This window comes from Euprymna scolopes, chromosome 9 (genome assembly GCF_053919585.1).
Source record: "Euprymna scolopes isolate OS-2025 chromosome 9, ASM5391958v1, whole genome shotgun sequence".
NCBI classification, from domain to species: Eukaryota; Metazoa; Mollusca; class Cephalopoda; order Sepiida; family Sepiolidae; genus Euprymna; species Euprymna scolopes.
The window spans coordinates 96,437,467-96,455,903 of NC_136490.1; the positions used below are offsets into that span (position 1 = coordinate 96,437,467).

Below are 18,437 nucleotides of genomic sequence, written 5' to 3' on the forward strand. Positions count from 1 at the left end.
GCCGTTCTTAACATGAGGAGGTTGGGAGGTGTTTATTCCGAAAGCTGTTCTTAACATGGGGTGGTTGGGGTGTTTATACTACGCTGGGGCATGTCGTAAAATAATACCAAGTAAATAAATAAACCGAGGTTATAATTGAGAATTTCGGATAATATCAATTAAAAAATACATAATTTTTAAAAAATTGAAATAAAATTATTATAACCAAACTTTTTATGTCAGAAACAAATATAAAATAACTGACTTGTTCGGATTTTTGCGACCAAGATTAATTTTTATGTACAGTGTGTGTGTGTGTGTGTGTGTGTGTGTGTGTGTGTGTGTGTGTGTGTGTGTGTGTGTGTGTGTGTGTGTGTGTGTGTGTGTGTGTGTGTGTTTATCTTTCTTCGTGTGTTTTTGATACAATTCAATATTTATTTAAAGTGCGATGTATATAGGTGGTCAGTGGAAGAGAAATCCTTCTAGACCGAGGAAATTTTTATGCATAATAAAATCACAAGTATAAACAATCGAGATTTAAAAAAAAAATTTTTTTCACATATCTTTTTATAACTTTTGTTTTTATAAAGCTGAAGTATAGTATCACAAGATATAAATATTTTTATAATTTTTATTTTTATTTAAAAAAAAAAACTTGCTATTTGCTTACTTCTCCATAAAGACAAAGAGCAAGTAAGTTTAGCCTCCGAAAATTTCAGTTTCTAATGTTTTGCAATTAATATAGGTCATTCATTTTATTTTTTTTATTTTTATTATAATTATTATTATTATCATTATTAGTTTTATTAAAGTTCTGTAAATATATTTAAAAAATGCACTCAGAAAGACACCCATTTGTTTTAATATATTTTGTTACATTTACGTTCGTTTTGTTACTTACACAAAAAGTTTTGTGTAAATAGAAAAAAGTTTGTTATTTTTAATCCTTACAAGTTTTGTAAATATTTAATATTAAAGAAAATGTTTTGTAAATATATACTTTCTTTTAAATCTTTAAAAGTTTTGTAAATATATTTTTAAAAAATCTTGCACGCGAACATTCGAATATGTCTGCTTTTGACCGGTTCACAAGTTTAGAAACAACTAACGGCAATGGCAAGGTCGAACAAACGGTGCCCTTTGAATTGTTCGCCTATTTTTGTCGTCTGCTACGGGGTATCTAATCTTTACTTGATCCGAAAAAAATAATCTCGCACAGGTCTGTCATCTTCCTCAATCATTTTCTTTCTTTGACTGGTATTTTCGTCGATTCCTTTTGATTATACAGTGCAGTACAAATTTCGACCGCATTCTTCCAACTGTTGATCATATTTACCGGTGGAAATTCTGGGTTGTTTTATCTCATCCTATGGCCTAATTACTTGGATATCCTTGGCTCTGTTAATTACGTCCTGGCCTTGATTTTCCGACGTATTATCTGTTATAATAGAACGCTGCTTATGAGTCATTAGATGAGTAGCACATCCCATTTTATTCCATTTTGCGGATTTGATTTCAGCCCACAAATGCATCGAAATTCCGTAGACTGTTTTTACCCGTTATCCGTTGTTCTGTCTGTGTCGTTGTCCATCATAATAACTCCAAAAATAGAAAATTCTTTTTAATCCATTATGTATGTATGTATGTATGTATGTATGTATGTATACATATGTTTAGTTGACAAAATATGTAGAAATAGTAAAAGAAAAAGTAACCTATCTAAACATTTCTTTTAATTATGTTCAAACATTGTTGAGTAGAACAAGAGTCGATGTAATGGGAATACAACTCAGTGCTTTAACAAATAGTGGTAGATGTGTTACATAATGATAGTCGTGTTTGAAAGAAACAGTTTGAATAACACCTTAAATTCTGTCTCTTTTCTAGTTGATGAAATTTCAAACAAAAAGGGAACATGTGTGTGCTGCCCCCAATAAAGGGATGTGCCTACCCAAATTCTCACCCTCCTTCAAAAATCCTTTGAAATAAGTTAGGTAGAAAATCTTGTTGAGAAAAAAAAAATATATATATATATATGATACTATATCGTAGTGCCATGGTTAGTGGTTGCTTATGCACCCTCCCCCTGCAGGGTCAGGTGGTAATTTGGCTCTAGGCGGAGGGATACATAGAAATGCAGCCTAGATTTCCATTTCCCGTTTTTTACGGTCTCTTTTCGTCTGGACGCCATGAGGTGAGCACGTATTTTTCAGTCTCTCTGTAGATGGGAGGAAGGGAGCCCCCTCCTCTCATCATTAGTTAGGTTAGTTTAAGGAGTTTATTGTATGAAACAGTTTATTGTATGAAAAAATTGGACAATAAAATAGTTAAGATCTTCTATATACAATTCTGTTGTGCGTTGTTTGCGCTGTATTGAATGTCTGCCTACGGTCAAAGGAAACGGGCTTGAAGACGAGGAAGATCCGATACAGAATTACACCACTAGAGGGGAATGCAGCCCTGAGTGCGGGAGATGGCCACGCCCAACATTTCAGATATACCTTTGATTTTATCTTTGACAAACGACGTGTAATCGACGGATCTTCATACGCGGACTGTTTCCAGAACATTTAGTGTGACACGTGGGTCGGTCACACCAGCGCAGCGACTGGGCGGATCGTAGTATATATATATATATATATATATATATATATATATATATATATATATATATATATATATATATATATATATATTATTATTATTATTATTATTATTATTATTATTTACTCACTAGGAGTAGTCAAACATGCCATCAAAGACTGCTCTTTTAGAACAACTTGTGGTGTTCCCTGGAGTCTGAGTGACAAGTCTCCCCAGATTTCCACTACTCTCCACCTCTTTTGATAATTTTTGCAAAAGAAATTGCGTTATCGCAACAGTCGCTTACCATTGATTCCTTGTTGGTTGCGACCATTGGTGTTCACTGGGATTTGGGTGGCAATAAGCCTCCGCAAGGTCCTAGTCCTCTTTACCCTCATCCAGCAGAGGTCTGGCTAGTGCTTTCTCTCCTCGGTCTTTCCATCCTCCTTGGCCTCATTATTTGGTGCGGTGTCCGTTTATGGTAACACAAAAAAACAGTTTCAGTTTTCATGATTCCATGTGATGTTCCTTCGTGTTTGTATCTGTAGACTTTTATGTGCCGTTTATATGTGGTGTAAGTCTCCACATTCAAGGGTTTTCCTTAATATTTCTGCAGTTTTCATTATTGAAATTTGTTGTATCTTTTCTGTCATTCCTTGGATTCCAATCTATTATTATTATTATTATTATTATTATTATTATTATTATTATTATTATTATTATGTTGTTGTTGTTGTTGTTGTTGTTGTTGTTATTGTTGTTGTTGCTACAGCGAACAGTGAGGTACTTAAGGAAGTTGACATAAGACGGGGCATCTTCCAAGGAGATTCATTGCCTCCTCTTTCTTTTATAATTGGCGATGAGTCCACTGAGCACCCTCTTGAAGCGAAAGAAGCTGGATTATTGCTTTGGGTCTGATGGCCCCCCCCACCAGCTATTCATAGATGGTTTAAAGGTATTTGGTAGGACTAGGAAGGAAGACTCATGTAGCTCATCGGGACATACTATGAAGACATCAGGATGAAATTTGGAATTAGTAAGTAAGTGTGCAGTGTTGGTGATGAAAAGGAGAGTAAATTTGCATTTGAGTGGAATTGTATTGCCAGATGGAGAAGTTGGTGTAGGCATCATGAACAAGGAGATGAAAGAGAAAGTCAGGAAGGAGTATCTTAGAAGTGTGAAGTTAATTGCGAAGTCAATGATGTATAGAGGAAATCTGATCAAGACAGTCAATTAATGGGATGTCAGTGTTTTGTGGTACAGCATGGGAATTTCGGAAGTTGCAAGGAGTTGCATGTCATGTTCATCAAGACAAGAAAAAATTTAGCAATGCTTAGTACATTCCACATTAGAAGTAGTATAGATAAGAAGGAAAGACGGTGAGAGAGGATTGATGATTGTGAAAGATTAGAGCTGAGGAAACGTTGTTGAAAGTGTATGTAGTTAGAAGTGAGAAATAGCTGCTCAAAGTCGTGATCAATGAAGTTGGAGTGAATGAGACCAAAGTTGAATATGTGAAGCGTGTGGACAGATAAGGGGCGGGGGAATTGGTTGGGAATAAGATGCACAGAAAGTTCTTCCAGCAGATATGGTGGATGAAAATTGATAGCAATGGCTTATCTGGCGAGGAACACTGACGTCTTTGCGTGTGCAGCACAAGAGCAGCCATTAGAAACGCGACTGTTCACGAAAGTGGTTCAAGCGGAATGTTGGACTTGTGGAAAGTTTTCTGAGTCAGTTGCATATCTTGCAGCAGGGTGTAGCAGATTGGCTCAGATGAAGTACCACAAAAAGTATGAGCGAGTAGGGCTCCGGATTTACTGGAAGGGTTGTTAGAAGTTTGGTGTGAAGTGTGCTAAAAAATGGTTTGAGGAGGGGCCTGATGATGTAAGTATAAGTATAATGGTGTTAATGTAGAGGTATGGTGGGAATAAAGAGTCATAACACCCAAGCAATTGGAATATAATCATCCGGATTTGCTAGTCATTAATAAGGTCTCAAGGAGCTAAAACAATAATGTGATAAGGACGTATGAGTTAAGACATATACGTGGGATAAAAGCCAAGTAACTTCGCGTGGTGTGGTATCAAGTTGTCTGGATGGACATCTGAAAAACTATGAATCCCTGATGTGTTGGACGGCCTTCAGACTTCAGCTATTGTGGGCATCATCAATCTGCTTTGGAAAACCCTTGATTTTTGAAGCTCCTGGTTTGGAGCAGAGATTGAGAGGGAATTCTCTGAAAATTAATCCAATCACTATTCAGGGAGAAGTTATCAAACATAACTATTATTATTATTATTATCATTATTATTATTATTATTATTATTATTTTTTTTTTTTTTATTATTGCTATTTCATGTATCCACATATAATGTTAAGAGAAATACATTTTGTGCATCGATTTTCAGTATTTACTTCAACAGTGTTCATTACCTGAGTCGAGCTACCTCGTAAGTTATAACAATATGCATGTTAATCAAGCTACACACAGTCTTCCACGTTTATCTATGTAAAAGAACCGTCAGGCATTTTTACTGACGAGACCCTACATGGATAATACGTGGAAAACTGTGTAGCTTAATTAACATTTATATATATATATATATATATATATATATATATATATATATATATATATATATATATATATATATAAAGAGAGAGATATAGATAGGTAGATAGATAGATAGATAGATAGACACACAATTGTTTCCTCAAACAAAAATCTAACATGTATTCATATATACATATATGTATATATGTTATATATGCATATATATGAATACATATATATGCATATATATATGTACACAATTATTTCCACAGACAACAATTTAACATATATACATATGTGCATATATATAAAAATATGTGCATATATATACATACACACACACACCTAAACACACACACATATATATATATATATATATATACATATATATATATATATATATATATATATATATATATATATATATATATATATATATGAGAGAGAGAGAGAGAAAGACACAGAGACAGACAGAGACAGACAGATAGACAAACAGACAGCGACAAAAAGACGTAAATAATCTTACTGGATTTGTGTAAATCGGACAGCTGTAAATATTTGCTGCTGGTGTTGTATCTTCATCTTCATGGTACTGTTTGATTTGTAAGATCATTGTTGAAAAATGGTGAACCTGATTCCTGTGGAATAAAAACAGAATACAAGAGAAGTTATTGATAGGCTATGGATTGTGTACCTGCGCATTTTAGAAATGTCAACAAGGCATGACATAATTTTTTTTTATTATTCAATTTTCACTCCAAACAAAGACACAGTGCCACTTCGAAGTAGGGAGATACTATCGGGGACATAAGTTGTAGCGGTATTATGAAGGGATATGAGTAGCAGGATGTCTGTTCATATTACACTTCTGCATGTCAGTATAGTCGGTAAAGCAGAATCCCAGAAGGGAGTTCCAAAGTCTACCTGTTCTGGGGAAGAAACTATTGGAGTAGAAGGCTTTCTTACACCTAGTGATCTCTACTGTAAAGGGATGTGATTTAGCTGCTTGTTGGGTTTGTCGGGGGTGTTCACATTGAGGGGGTACAAGTGCTTTTAGTTCGTCAGAGCATTCACCATTAAAGTACTTGTAGAACAGGCAAAGGGATGCAACATTTCGTCGATGGGACAGAGACTGAAGCTTAGATGACAGTTTAGGACATGATGGCAACTCTCTTATAAACCCTGTCAAGGAGTGAGAGATAAGTAGCAGATATATCAGCCCAAATGTGGCAACAGTTCTCCATATATGGGCTAATGGTGGCCTTATAGAAGTACCGGATACTTTCAGGTGTAAGTAGCATTCTAGCACGGTAGAGAGAGCCCACATTCTTTGCAGCATCCTTGGCAATGCTCTCAATGTATCTATTCCAATTCATGTTCCCTGTAAACGTTAGGCCGAGGAGTTTAAAGGAAGTAGTTTCGGGTAATTTGTTCTCGGTCATTGCTATTGGTGGTAGAGAAAGTTTCTTGTTGTTATTAAAGGAAATAAGCTTAGTCTTGGCAGCATTGACTGTGACCATCCATTTTTATCCCCATTCCACTACAGATTGGAGGTCATCCTCTAGTGTTTCTGCCATTTCTTTAGATAGGTGTTCATTTGTTTTCCCCTCATGCCTGTTATAGAGAGTGGTGTCATCAACAAATATACCCATCTCCAAAACAATTTTGTCAGGGAGGTCATTTATGAATATCAGGAATAATAAAGTTCCGAGAAGAGACCCCAGAGGTACTCCCACATTTATATCATATTGTTTAGATGTACGATCGTCGAGGACAACCTGGATTTTTCTCTTACTTAAGAAGGATTTAATTTACATTAGGTATTCTTCCAGTGATACCATATAATCTAATCTTCCTTAGAAGACCATCATGCCATACCCTGTCAAAAGCCTTAGATATATCGAGGTCTACGGCTCTACCCTTCCCTGTTTTGTCCAGTGAATGGTATATATTTTCAGAGATTACAGTTAGGATATCTGCTGTGGAACGGGCTTGCCTAAATCCATATTGATTGTCGGTCAGGAGTTTAGCAGCTCTAAGGTGATGGACTAGACCTTGATTAATTAAGGACTCAAATATTTTGCCAAAAAGCATGAGAAATCCAATAGGGCGATAATTTACTGGGTCAGTGCTTTCGCCAGAATTCTTGAAAACTCGTACCACAGAAGCGGTTTTCCAGCAGTCAGCAAAGCAAGATTCGTTAAAGCATTTGTTGAAAGGTTTGGAGAGAACTGGAGCAACCTCAGCAGAGCATTTTTTAATAGCACTACCGGAATGAGGTCGAGTCCACATGCTTTTGAGGGGTATAGGTTTTTTATAATACCATGTACCTGAGAAAGGGTAATTTTTAAATCAGCTAATGTGGTGTCTGTCCGCAAAGGAAAGTCAGGGATGGAGTGGTGGGCCGGATCCCATGTGGAAATTGAGGCAAAGCGACTGGGGAGCAGGTTAGTTTTTTCGGTTGATAGTTTGATAGTGGGGGAATCGTTGACTGCCTATTATTTACTACACTACTACATTTTCCAAAAATCACGAGTTCCTAATTTCTGTGCTTCGATACGTTTTCTGGTGGTTTCAGTGTATTCAGTCTTAGCTGTCGCTATTTCTCTCTTACAATTACTTCTAGATTCTATGTACTTCTGTCTTTTTTAACTGGACTTATGTCGGTTGAATCTGATCTGCAGTATGCATGTTGCCTTTGAGCAATGGCAGCTGCACATGTAGAAGTAAATCATTGGGGAGAGTGAGGTTTGCTATAGAAATTCTGTGCTTCAATTGCAGTTTTCAGTCATTCAGTGGTCTCATTTGCGCACTGTTCAGCTGGAAGAGAAAATATATTTCTCCATAGGGCATCTCTGATGAGATCCCTGATGGCTTCCCAGTCAGCCTTTTTGTAATACCTCGTTATTTTGAGCAGTTGGTCTTCAGTTTTGGGTCGAGAATTAAGGGCGATTTCTACCATTATCACAGCTTGATCAGCATTCCCGTCTGTGATAGGGAATGAGATATAGAGAAGTTATGTGTTGTGCTATCAATTACGTCTGTGTAAGTAGAGAACCCAAGCCAGTTACTGTGGTGGACATTGAAGTCACCAAATACATGTACTTGTGCGCTAGTATCGAGGGAGAGTGCTATATCTATGCTGTTAGAGACCTTGTTTATTAGAGTACAGTTCTTGGAATTTGTAAGCCAATACAATGCAAATTTTTTAATCAACATTTAAATATTTTAAAAAGTAAAAATAAATTTAGTTTCGACGATAGACATCATCATCAAGCATAGAAATTCTTTATATTTTTTTCTTTTCGTTTTTTTACGGAACAATCTCACTAGAAAAAGCAAAGTTAGTGATTTCTTTCTAATGGTCTAACAAAAAGGATCACATGTAATGCTGGGTATAGAGCAGCCAAACCAGCTACCAACATCGCCCAGCTTTTTATTGAAACCAACCGAGAGCTCATTTTAGTATCCTTGTTCCCTCAAGTGCAATTGTTTGGATCTCTTTTCCACTTGGTTCACCGGGAATATTAGTTAGGTAGGACTTCAGGTTCTTCTTCATAACCCCTGTGGCACCTATAATAACTGGTATGATTGATATCTCTCTAAGATTCCAGTTTCTTTTCATATCAGACTTGGATTTTTTCTGAAATGAATTGATTCATGATGACGTATATCATCGAAACTTATTTGATTTTTAAGTTTTAAATAAAAAAATTTCTATTAACAGATCTGTGTTATATTAGCTTCTTAAACTTACAAATCTAAATTCAGATTGAAACAATGCTTACACAAAGAAAATTATCTTTAATAAAAGTAGATGTTTTCAATAAAAGAATTTTTTTTTACAATGAATTGTTATAAAAATTATTCATAAGACGAATACCCTCGATTCACTGTCCAATTCTCGATTAACTGCACACATTTTCGATTCGCTGTAGAAAATAACGATTCGTTGTACCAATTATCGATTTGCTGTACCAATTCACGATTTGCTGTATCAATTCAGGATTCGCTGTACCAATTCTTGATTTGTTGTACCAATTCTTGATTAACTGTATCAATTCATTATTCGCTGTACCAATTCACGATTCGCTGTACCAATTCCTGATTCGCTGTACCAATTCTTGGTTCACTGTACCAATTCTTGATTCGCTGTTCCAATTCACGATTCGCTGTACCAATTCACGATTCACTGTACGGATTCACGATTTACTGTACCAATTCATGATTCGCTGTTCCAATTCACGATCCGCTGTTCCAATTCACGATTACCTGTACCAATTCTCGATTTTCTGTACCAATTCACGATTCGCTGTACCAATTCTCGATTTGCTGTACCAATTAACGATTCGCTGTACCAATTCTTGATTTTCTGTACCAATTCTCGATTTGCTGTACCAATTAACGATTTGCTATACCAATTCACGATTCGCTATACCAATTCTCGATTTGCTGTACCAATTCTCGATTTGCTATACCAATTCTCGATTTGCTGTACAAATTCACCATCCGCTGTTCCAATTCACGATTCGCTGTACCAATTCTCGATTTGCTGTATCAATTACCGATTCTGCTGTACCAATTCTTGATTTGATGTACCAATTCTCGATTCGCTGTACCAATTCTCGATTTGCTGTACCAATTCTCGATTTGCTATACCAATTCTCGATTTGCTGTACCAATTCTCGATTTGCTGTACCAATTCTCGAATTGCTATACCAATTCTCGATTTGCTGTACCAATTCACGATTCGCTATACCAATTCTCGATTTGCTGTACCAATTCTCGATTTGCTATACCAATTCTCGATTTGCTGTACCAATTCACCATCCGCTGTTCCAATTCACGATTCGCTGTACCAATTCTCGATTTGCTGTATCAATTACCGATTCGCTGTACCAATTCTTGATTTGCTGTACCAATTCTCGATTTGCTGTACCAATTCTCGATTTGCTGTACCAATTCTCGATTTGCTATACAAATTCTCGATTTGCTGTACCAATTCACGATTCGCTATACCAATTCTCGATTTGCTGTAACAATTCTCGATTTGCTGTACCAATTCTCTATTTGCTATACCAATTCTCGATTTGCTGTACCAAATCACGATTCGCTATACCAATTCTCGATTTGCTGTACCAATTCTCGATTTGCTATACCAATTCTCGATTTGCGGTACCAATTCTCGATTTGCTGTATCAATTACCGATTCGCTGTACCAATTCTTGATTTGCTGTACCAATTCTCGATTTGCTGTACCAATTCACGATTCGCTGTACCAATTCACGATTCGCTATACCAATTCTCGATTTGCTGTACCAATTCTCGATTTGCTGATTCAATTCTCGATTTGCTATACCAATTCTCGATTCGCTATACCAATTCTCGATTTGCTGTACCAATTCTCGAATTGCTGTACCAATTCACCATCCGCTGTTCCAATTCACGATTCGCTGTACCAATTCTCTATTTGCTGTATCAATTACCGATTCGCTATACCAATTCTCGATTTGCTGTGCCAATTCACGATTCGCTATACCAATTCTCGATTTGCTGTACCAATTCACCATCCGCTGTTCCAATTCACGATTCGCTATACAAATTCTCGATTTGCTGTATCAATTACCGATTCGCTGTACCAATTCTTGATTTGCTGTACCAATTCTCGATTTGCTGTACCAATTCTCGATTCGCTGTATGAATTCTCGATTTGCTATACCAATTCTCGATTTGCTGTACCAATTCACGATTCGCTATACCAATTCTCGATTTGCTGTAACAATTCTCGATTTGCTGTACCAATTCTCGATTTGCTATACCAATTCTCGATTCGCTGTACCAATTCACGATTCGCTATACCAATTCTCGATTTGCTGTACCAATTCTCGATTTGCGATACCAATTCTCGAATTGCTGTACCAATTCACCATCCGCTGTTCCAATTCACGATTTGCTGTACCAATTCTCTATTTGCTGTATCAATTACCGATTCGCTGTACCAATTCTTGATTTGCTGTACCAATTCTCGATTTGCTGTACCAATTCACGATTCGCTGTACCAATTCACGATTCGCTGTACCAATTCACGATTAGCTATACCAATTTTCGATTTGCTGTACCAATTCTCGATTTGCTGTATCAATTCTCGATTTGCTGTACCAATTCTCGATTTGCTGTACTAATTCACGATTCGCTATACCAATTCTCGATTTGCTGTACAAATTCACGATTCGCTGTACCAATTTACGATTCGCTGTACAAATTCACGATTCGCTTTACCAATTAACGATTCGCTGAATCAATTCACGATTCGCTGTACCAATTCACGATTCACTGTACCAATTCTCGATTCCCTGTACCAAATCACGATTCGCTGTACAAATTCTCGATTCGCTATACCAATTCTCGATTTGCTGTATCAATTCACGATTCGCTGTACCAATTCTTGATTTGCTGTACCAATTCACGATTCGCTGTACCAATTCACGATTCGCTATACCAATTCTCGATTTGCTGTATCAATTAACGATTCGCTGTACCAATTCTCGATTTGCTGTACCAATTCACGATTCGCTGTACCAATTCACGATTCGCTATACCAATTCTCGATTTGATGTACCAATTCTCGATTTGCTGTACCAATTCACGATTCGCTATACCAATTCTCGATTTGCTGTTCAAATTCACGATTCGCTTTACCAATTAACGATTCGCTGAATCAATTCACGATTCGCTGTACCAATTCACGATTCACTGTACAAATTCTCGATTCCCTGTACAAATTCTCGATTCGCTAGAACCAATTCTCGATTTGTTGTATCAATTAACGATTCGCTGTACCAATTCTTGATTTGCTGTACAACTTCTCGATTTGCTGTACCAATTCTCGATTTGCTGTACCAATTCACGATTCGCTATACCAATTCTTGATTTTCTGTACAAATTCACGATTCGCTGTACCAATTTACGATTCGCTGTACAAATTCACGATTCGCTTTACCAATTAACGATTCGCTGAATCAATTCACGATTCGCTGTACCAATTCACGATTTACTGTACCAATTCTCGATTCGCTGTACCAATTCACGATTCGCTGTACAAATTCTCGATTCGCTATACCAATTCACGATTCACTGTACATCACGATTCACAGTACCAATTCTCGATTTGCTGCTAATTCACAATTCGCTGTACCAATTCACGATTCGCTGTACAATTCACGATTTGCTGTACCAATTTCCGATTCGCTGTACCAATTCACGATTCACTGTACCAATTCCCGATTTGCTGCTAATTCACAATTCGCTGTACCAATTCTCGATTCGCTGTACCAATTCACGATTTGCTATACCAATTCACGATTCGTCACATTAATTCATCGATTTGCCTCACCAATTCTAGATTTGCTGCACCAACTCCCAATTGGCCAAATCAACTCTCAATTTACCACACTAATTTGCAATGTCGCTTTTTCTGATAACAGCTCTCTATTCACATTATTTTTTGATTTATAGTCTAACTGGCGATGTCCGGGAATTATTTTACTTTTATTTTTGTTTAGTTTTTATAAACCATTCTATTTTCTTTTTGTTTTTGTGTGTGTGTTTTTTCCAGAATAATGATGAAAACGGAGATATTATTTTTAATAATCAAAAGTGAAACTAACTTACGAGGATTTTAAAAAGCAGTTGTGTTCATGATCCCAGTCGGCACCTGAAAGGTAGACATCATGAAATGAAAGTGTAGACGGTTTATTGGTCAATGCTCTCGTCTCCAACATCACCAATCTCCAGCTCATCTGTAATGGCAAATGTTAAGAATCAAATAATTATTTAGCCAAAAACAAATGTTTTTTTCATAAAATTTCGAAAATCCATTCATTCAATTAAATTAAATTTGTATTTAGGACTATTTATAGCACTGGCAGTGAAATTAAAATTCCAAATTCATGTTCAAAATAGAAGAACAATAATTGTTTAATATACTGATCATATGTGTGCGATCAACACCGTATAGTTAACTAATTTGAATGTTGTTTTGCATAAAGAAATTTCATTAATTTGTTATTGTAACACATATTACAGGGAAATTCACTATGTTTAACTAAGATGGTTGGATAGGAGTCGAGAGAATCCCTAAAAATGTTTGACTTATTGATTGAAATTATTCTAATTAAACAATAGATAAGAACTTGTTATGTACTATTTACAACGTTGCAAGTGAGCTGCTAGAGAGAGAGAGAGAGAGAGAGAGAGAGAGAGAGAGAGAGAAAGACAGAAAAATAAATAGATCGTTCCATTGAGTGTGCCCGTCCACTTTCACTTTGCTCTAAATACGTATTTTCTAACTTAAGTCTCGTCAGCTAAGAAACAGAAAATTCCTGTCCGGGAGTCACATGGTTTTGTTATCTTCAATTTTAGGACCAGTTCTGACTCTGAAGGTGTCACTCAAACTTTGCATTCAAAAAACGATCGGCAGAATGTCAAAGCAGAAAATCACTTAAGGTGTTAATTTCATTCTTCTTTTTAGTAATTAAAACACAAGTCAGAATAGTAGGAAACGGGAATGGGGAATGTTTTTACTTACTTTCTCCAGTGGGCATTTCTGATTGAGGGCAGCATCAAGTTGAAGAGCAGTTATGCAAGCCATCGGATTGCTCAGTCCACCAAGCCACAAGAATAATCCTCCCTGATCCGAAGAGGATAGCAGTAAACTGAACTGTTCACACAAAGTCTTCAGTTGTTGATATTGACGTTTACTGGCTGAAAAATTTTTTTTTATAAATCTCAAGACAAGAATAGACATTAAAGAAAAGAATATAATATATAATGAAACTCTTGGAAAATATCATATTCCTACAAGAGATTTTAATTCATTTTTTTTCTTTGTAAAGTCGTGTTTATTGATAGTTTCAAAGCAGCCGATAGCAATCCTGTTGAGACAGCTGTGTCTGTACGTATCTGAAAAGGATCACCGAACTTTGAAAGAAAAACACAAACGCTTTTTCGTCTCTTCAAGAAAATGTCTTTTATTGAACTGGAACAAGAATATGTAAACATGTAATTTGAATCGCTAGGTCGACAGGCATCATGATAGAAATGTAATACGTGGAGCGTTCCAAAAGTAATGCCTCCTATTATTCAGCTCGAACGGATCAGAGAAGATTGCAAATTACATTGTTATGATGACTGAACTTATGTATGAAAATTTCATCTCTCTGTTGCAGATATTGACGGCGCGAGATGCTCTCTAAGAAGCATGCCTCCCATGGACGTATGTCAGAAGCAGAGATGAGTCATTGAATTTCTGGCAAAAGTACATTGAGAATGGTGGTGACTATGTAGAAAAATAAATTCTGGAGCACAAAAGGTTTCTAGTCTTAAAGATATCACTCCCGTCTTCGTAACTCTTTAACTTTTTGAGTTAAAAAAATAAGGATTTCCTTTTGGAGCGACCCTCGTATTATTGCAGTCGGTCTTAATTTTATTTCATGATAAGGACGAGAGGGGAAAAGAAATGCCACGTTTGTCTCCATTGAAGTTTCACCTAGCATTGTCGTATTTGGAATGCATCCAGCTTTGGGTGGATATAAACAGGTTAAAAGTCAGTGTCTGTGTATCATTGAACTTGTTTGGATGTGGCTGTTTTTCACCAGCCAAACCATGACTTATTATGACTCAGAGATCGCATATAAATATTAAGAAAATAGATCTTTTATCATGTAATTGTTATAGTTTTCTAATTTAATGTACGTTCTTACTAAGACAACATAAAGTTGACTTATTAAGTTTACGTGAGTCAACGATTCTCACGTCGATGTCATAAGAAAGATTTTTTATACGAGTCACCACTACAAAGATGTTTTGTACAATGAATCACCATTTATCAAGACCTAGAGATCACTTGAGGATTCTATTCAGAAAGCCATTCTTAACATTTGGAAAGGGGAGGATTTCACATTCACAGTTTCGTTGACAGCTGATTAATTAATTACTTTAGTATTTTCCAGTTGTTTACATAACCTGTCAGACGATACCAATGCAAAGTTGCTTAAGAGTGGGTCATAAACTGGATTAGTACCTTGTTACCTTACAATCATATTTTAAATGTAACAAATATTGGCATTTCCTTATATGGCTTTACTAAACTGATATTTAATTGAAAAACAAATAGATGTGTAAAGACATGCACATAGACCAACACTGCAGCTTTACACATTCTGAATATACACACAGTCGCATGTTGAGACTGACACACGCTCCACGAACATACAGAAACCGATATGATTATTTGCAACTCATAAAATAATAAGTATGTAAATCTCATTATGCCATCTTTTCTACTTACAATATTCCAACGTAGTCAACGTGACAAGAAAGAAGACCACAGTTATTTTAAATATTTGACTATTCTCTATTCCTACAAATCTACTATCTGTAAAATGTATAGAATACTCTCATCATATTTGGTCTGGTGAATCTCTGTACTCATTTGAGAGTTCTTGATAAGGTGAAAAAAAATGTATCTGTTATTTGATTGACTTTACTCTTTCTTCTTTTCTGCAACCTTTTTTTCTCATAGATGTGATGTTACTAGTCTCAGTTTCATATATAAATACTATTAAAAACCTGTGCTCTTTAGAATTATCGGAGATCTATTCCCTGCTTCCTTTGTTTCAGCTCGTTTGGCTCATTGGTCTAGTAGTTTCCATCAATTCGCTGTTTTAATACCTCATTGTAATACAGTTTCTTATTCCAGTAGCTTTTTTTCCAAGAACTGCAGGTTTGTGGAACTGTCTTCTTGCTGACTTTTCTTTCTATCACAGACTTGGTCTTTTCAATAGTAAGGTCCAGAGATATCTGTCTTTAGAATAAGAATCTTTCATTCATGTTAGCTCCTTACATCAAGTGGCTTCACGCCTTGTCTGAAGCGATTTCCATAAAAAAAGAAAAGTAGAAAAAAAAGAACTTAAGGAAGAAGACACATGCTGACAGTTGTAATTTTTATGTGTAATATTTAGTTTTAAAAATATCACTAGATGAAAAGGGCAGTTTTGAAATCCATGCTGAATCATCACAGAAGCGACACTTGTCTTCACCACGGTGGTACTGCTCTTGTAGTCATTTTAAACATTGACATTTGCTTCCTCTAGTGGAGACCAGCCCTTGTGATGTTGTTTGATCACAATAAGACACTAGGGGACAATAATTTCGACCAAACCATTTAAGTACTCCAAAGACCTTTAGTGTTTTGCTGAGAAGTCAAAGAGCTTTCAGACAGCCATGAAGAAAGACATAAACACTCTCTCATGAACACCGTCAACTAGATATACAAACCCCCGTACTTAAGCAGCACTCACCATAAGTGGATTGAACCAGTTTCCTCCAAAGACGGAAGTTTCATGAGAATATCAGATTCACAAACGGTTCCCAATCGCTTGTACATATTTGGAGATAACAATATTAGGTTTTTGCAAGTCTTGCAGGGATGTGTCAACGCTCTCCTATATACTCCTGGTATTCTCAAATGGTCACCTATCTGGTACTGACTAGGCTCAACGTTGCTTAACTTCGGAGATCTAATGGGAATCGATGCATATTCATTATGCTATATATCACAATTAATAATACGGCATAATCACGTTGACACACTGGTTCTCATCAGATCACCAAAGTTAAACAACATTGAACCTGGCTAGTACCAGATGGGTGACCATTTGGGAATTCTAGGCGCTGTATGTGCTCTCCGCTTATATCAGCATTGTTTCCAGTCGTTCTGAACCTCCATTTGCCACTGGTATTCAACGATGTCGACTCAGGAGAGGTGTGGTTGAAGATTGCGCAACTCTTGCCACAAAAAATTCATGCACAGGCACCCTCACAGTGGGTATCCATAGTCTGTCAAGACTGAAGGAAGCCTTGTTGTATATCACAATTAGATATACTGCTCCAAAAATTCTTTCAGAAGCTAACACTTATTATCTTTAATTTATTTTAATTTACAAACAAATTCACTTCTGGCAACCTACGTGTGTGCCATATAAATTTATATAAATTGTTCTTTATAGAAGAACCTTGTTTTCATTTCTTTAGCAATCTTTCTTTTCACAGATTATTATAAGAGATAGTTGCATAATTTGTGTGAAGATTGGAGAGTAAAAAGTTGACGTTGGGTTTAAATTTGGGAGCCTCGTAAATCTCACTTTATTTACTTTGTCCTTTAGTGCTCACATTCCATGAGCGATGTTTCTTACAAAGGGGAATAATTGTATGTTAATTTTTATTTTTTATTTATTTATTTTTTTTCTTATTTCGGACTATTAGTCTCATCTTTATTAATTGTTGTTTTTGGATCTTTTTATTGGTTCACAACGTTTCGGCCAACTTCCTCTGGCCTTCGTCAGGTGGTAACCGCGACGGATAGGAACTTCAAATCTCCTAACTGCATTCTCAGCCATCACTGCCATCCGTAGTTGTTGTCGTCTCACCACATTTTTGACCAATTAACCTCTGGCACGCTTTGGGTGGGATTGAAACCGCTATCTTCAGACAATGTTCATCTGGAACCGTAGAGATTCAATGTCTCTATCAACTGTGGCACGGGCCCCGAAGGGCGATCAAGGTTGGATTCTTTGATCTTATAAATCCACGTTTATTTATTATCTGATCCTCCATAGTCGGGTCCATACCAATTGGTATATATATATATATATTATTCCTTAATTGGAATTCATTTTTTTTTAGATGAACATTATATGTTAATTTTTTTTTTTTTCGGACTATTAGTCTCATCTTTATTAGTTGTTGTTGTGGTGGGAATAATTGTAATTTTTTAGGTCAGAATCTATCCGTATAACACTCATTGTGGGCTAGTTTTTAACCGTGGAGTGGTATTCTTTTATCTCCTTACGTCAAGTGGTTTCATACTTTGTCTGGGGCAATTTCTATTAATGCTACATAATATCTCGATACTTTTTTTATAATACTTTTTTTATTGTTTTCTGATTCTTTACCTTCTATCCAAGATGGCAGTGTGTAGCATGACGCAACCCAGCCTCGATGAAGCCATGAAACAGGAACTTGAAGCTTCTGTAGTGACTCCATCAAGTTTACTTGTTTCCCATTGACAGTCTTTAACCCTTGAACCAATTTTCCTTTTAATTCGTTGACCTCCTGGTGTACGCTTTGCATTAAATGGTTGTAACAGAAAGATTCCTAAAAATAATTTAAAGAGTTGAGTCAACAAACAGAATGGTAAATTGAAAAAAAAAGAATCATTGTTACACATACATTTTTTACTAATGGGTCACCACTTACG

At 36.2% G+C, this 18,437-nt stretch overlaps 1 protein-coding gene and 1 pseudogene across 1 annotated transcript in view; one reads left to right on the forward strand and one right to left on the reverse strand.

Moving 5' to 3' along the window:
• LOC145284632 (dynein beta chain, ciliary-like) overlaps positions 1-18,437 on the reverse strand; it is a 309,431-nt gene that overhangs the window by 14,903 nt on the left and 276,091 nt on the right. Inside the window, exons 54-57 of the mRNA XM_080133537.1 lie at positions 18,133-18,334; positions 13,707-13,882; positions 12,791-12,918; positions 5,646-5,757 (exon numbers count right to left, since the gene is read on the reverse strand). Coding sequence (XP_079989663.1) covers positions 5,646-5,757; positions 12,791-12,918; positions 13,707-13,882; positions 18,133-18,334 — 618 coding nt within the window. The remainder of the gene's footprint in view (positions 1-5,645; positions 5,758-12,790; positions 12,919-13,706; positions 13,883-18,132; positions 18,335-18,437) is intronic.
• Positions 16,745-16,861, forward strand: LOC145285473 (5S ribosomal RNA; annotated as a pseudogene).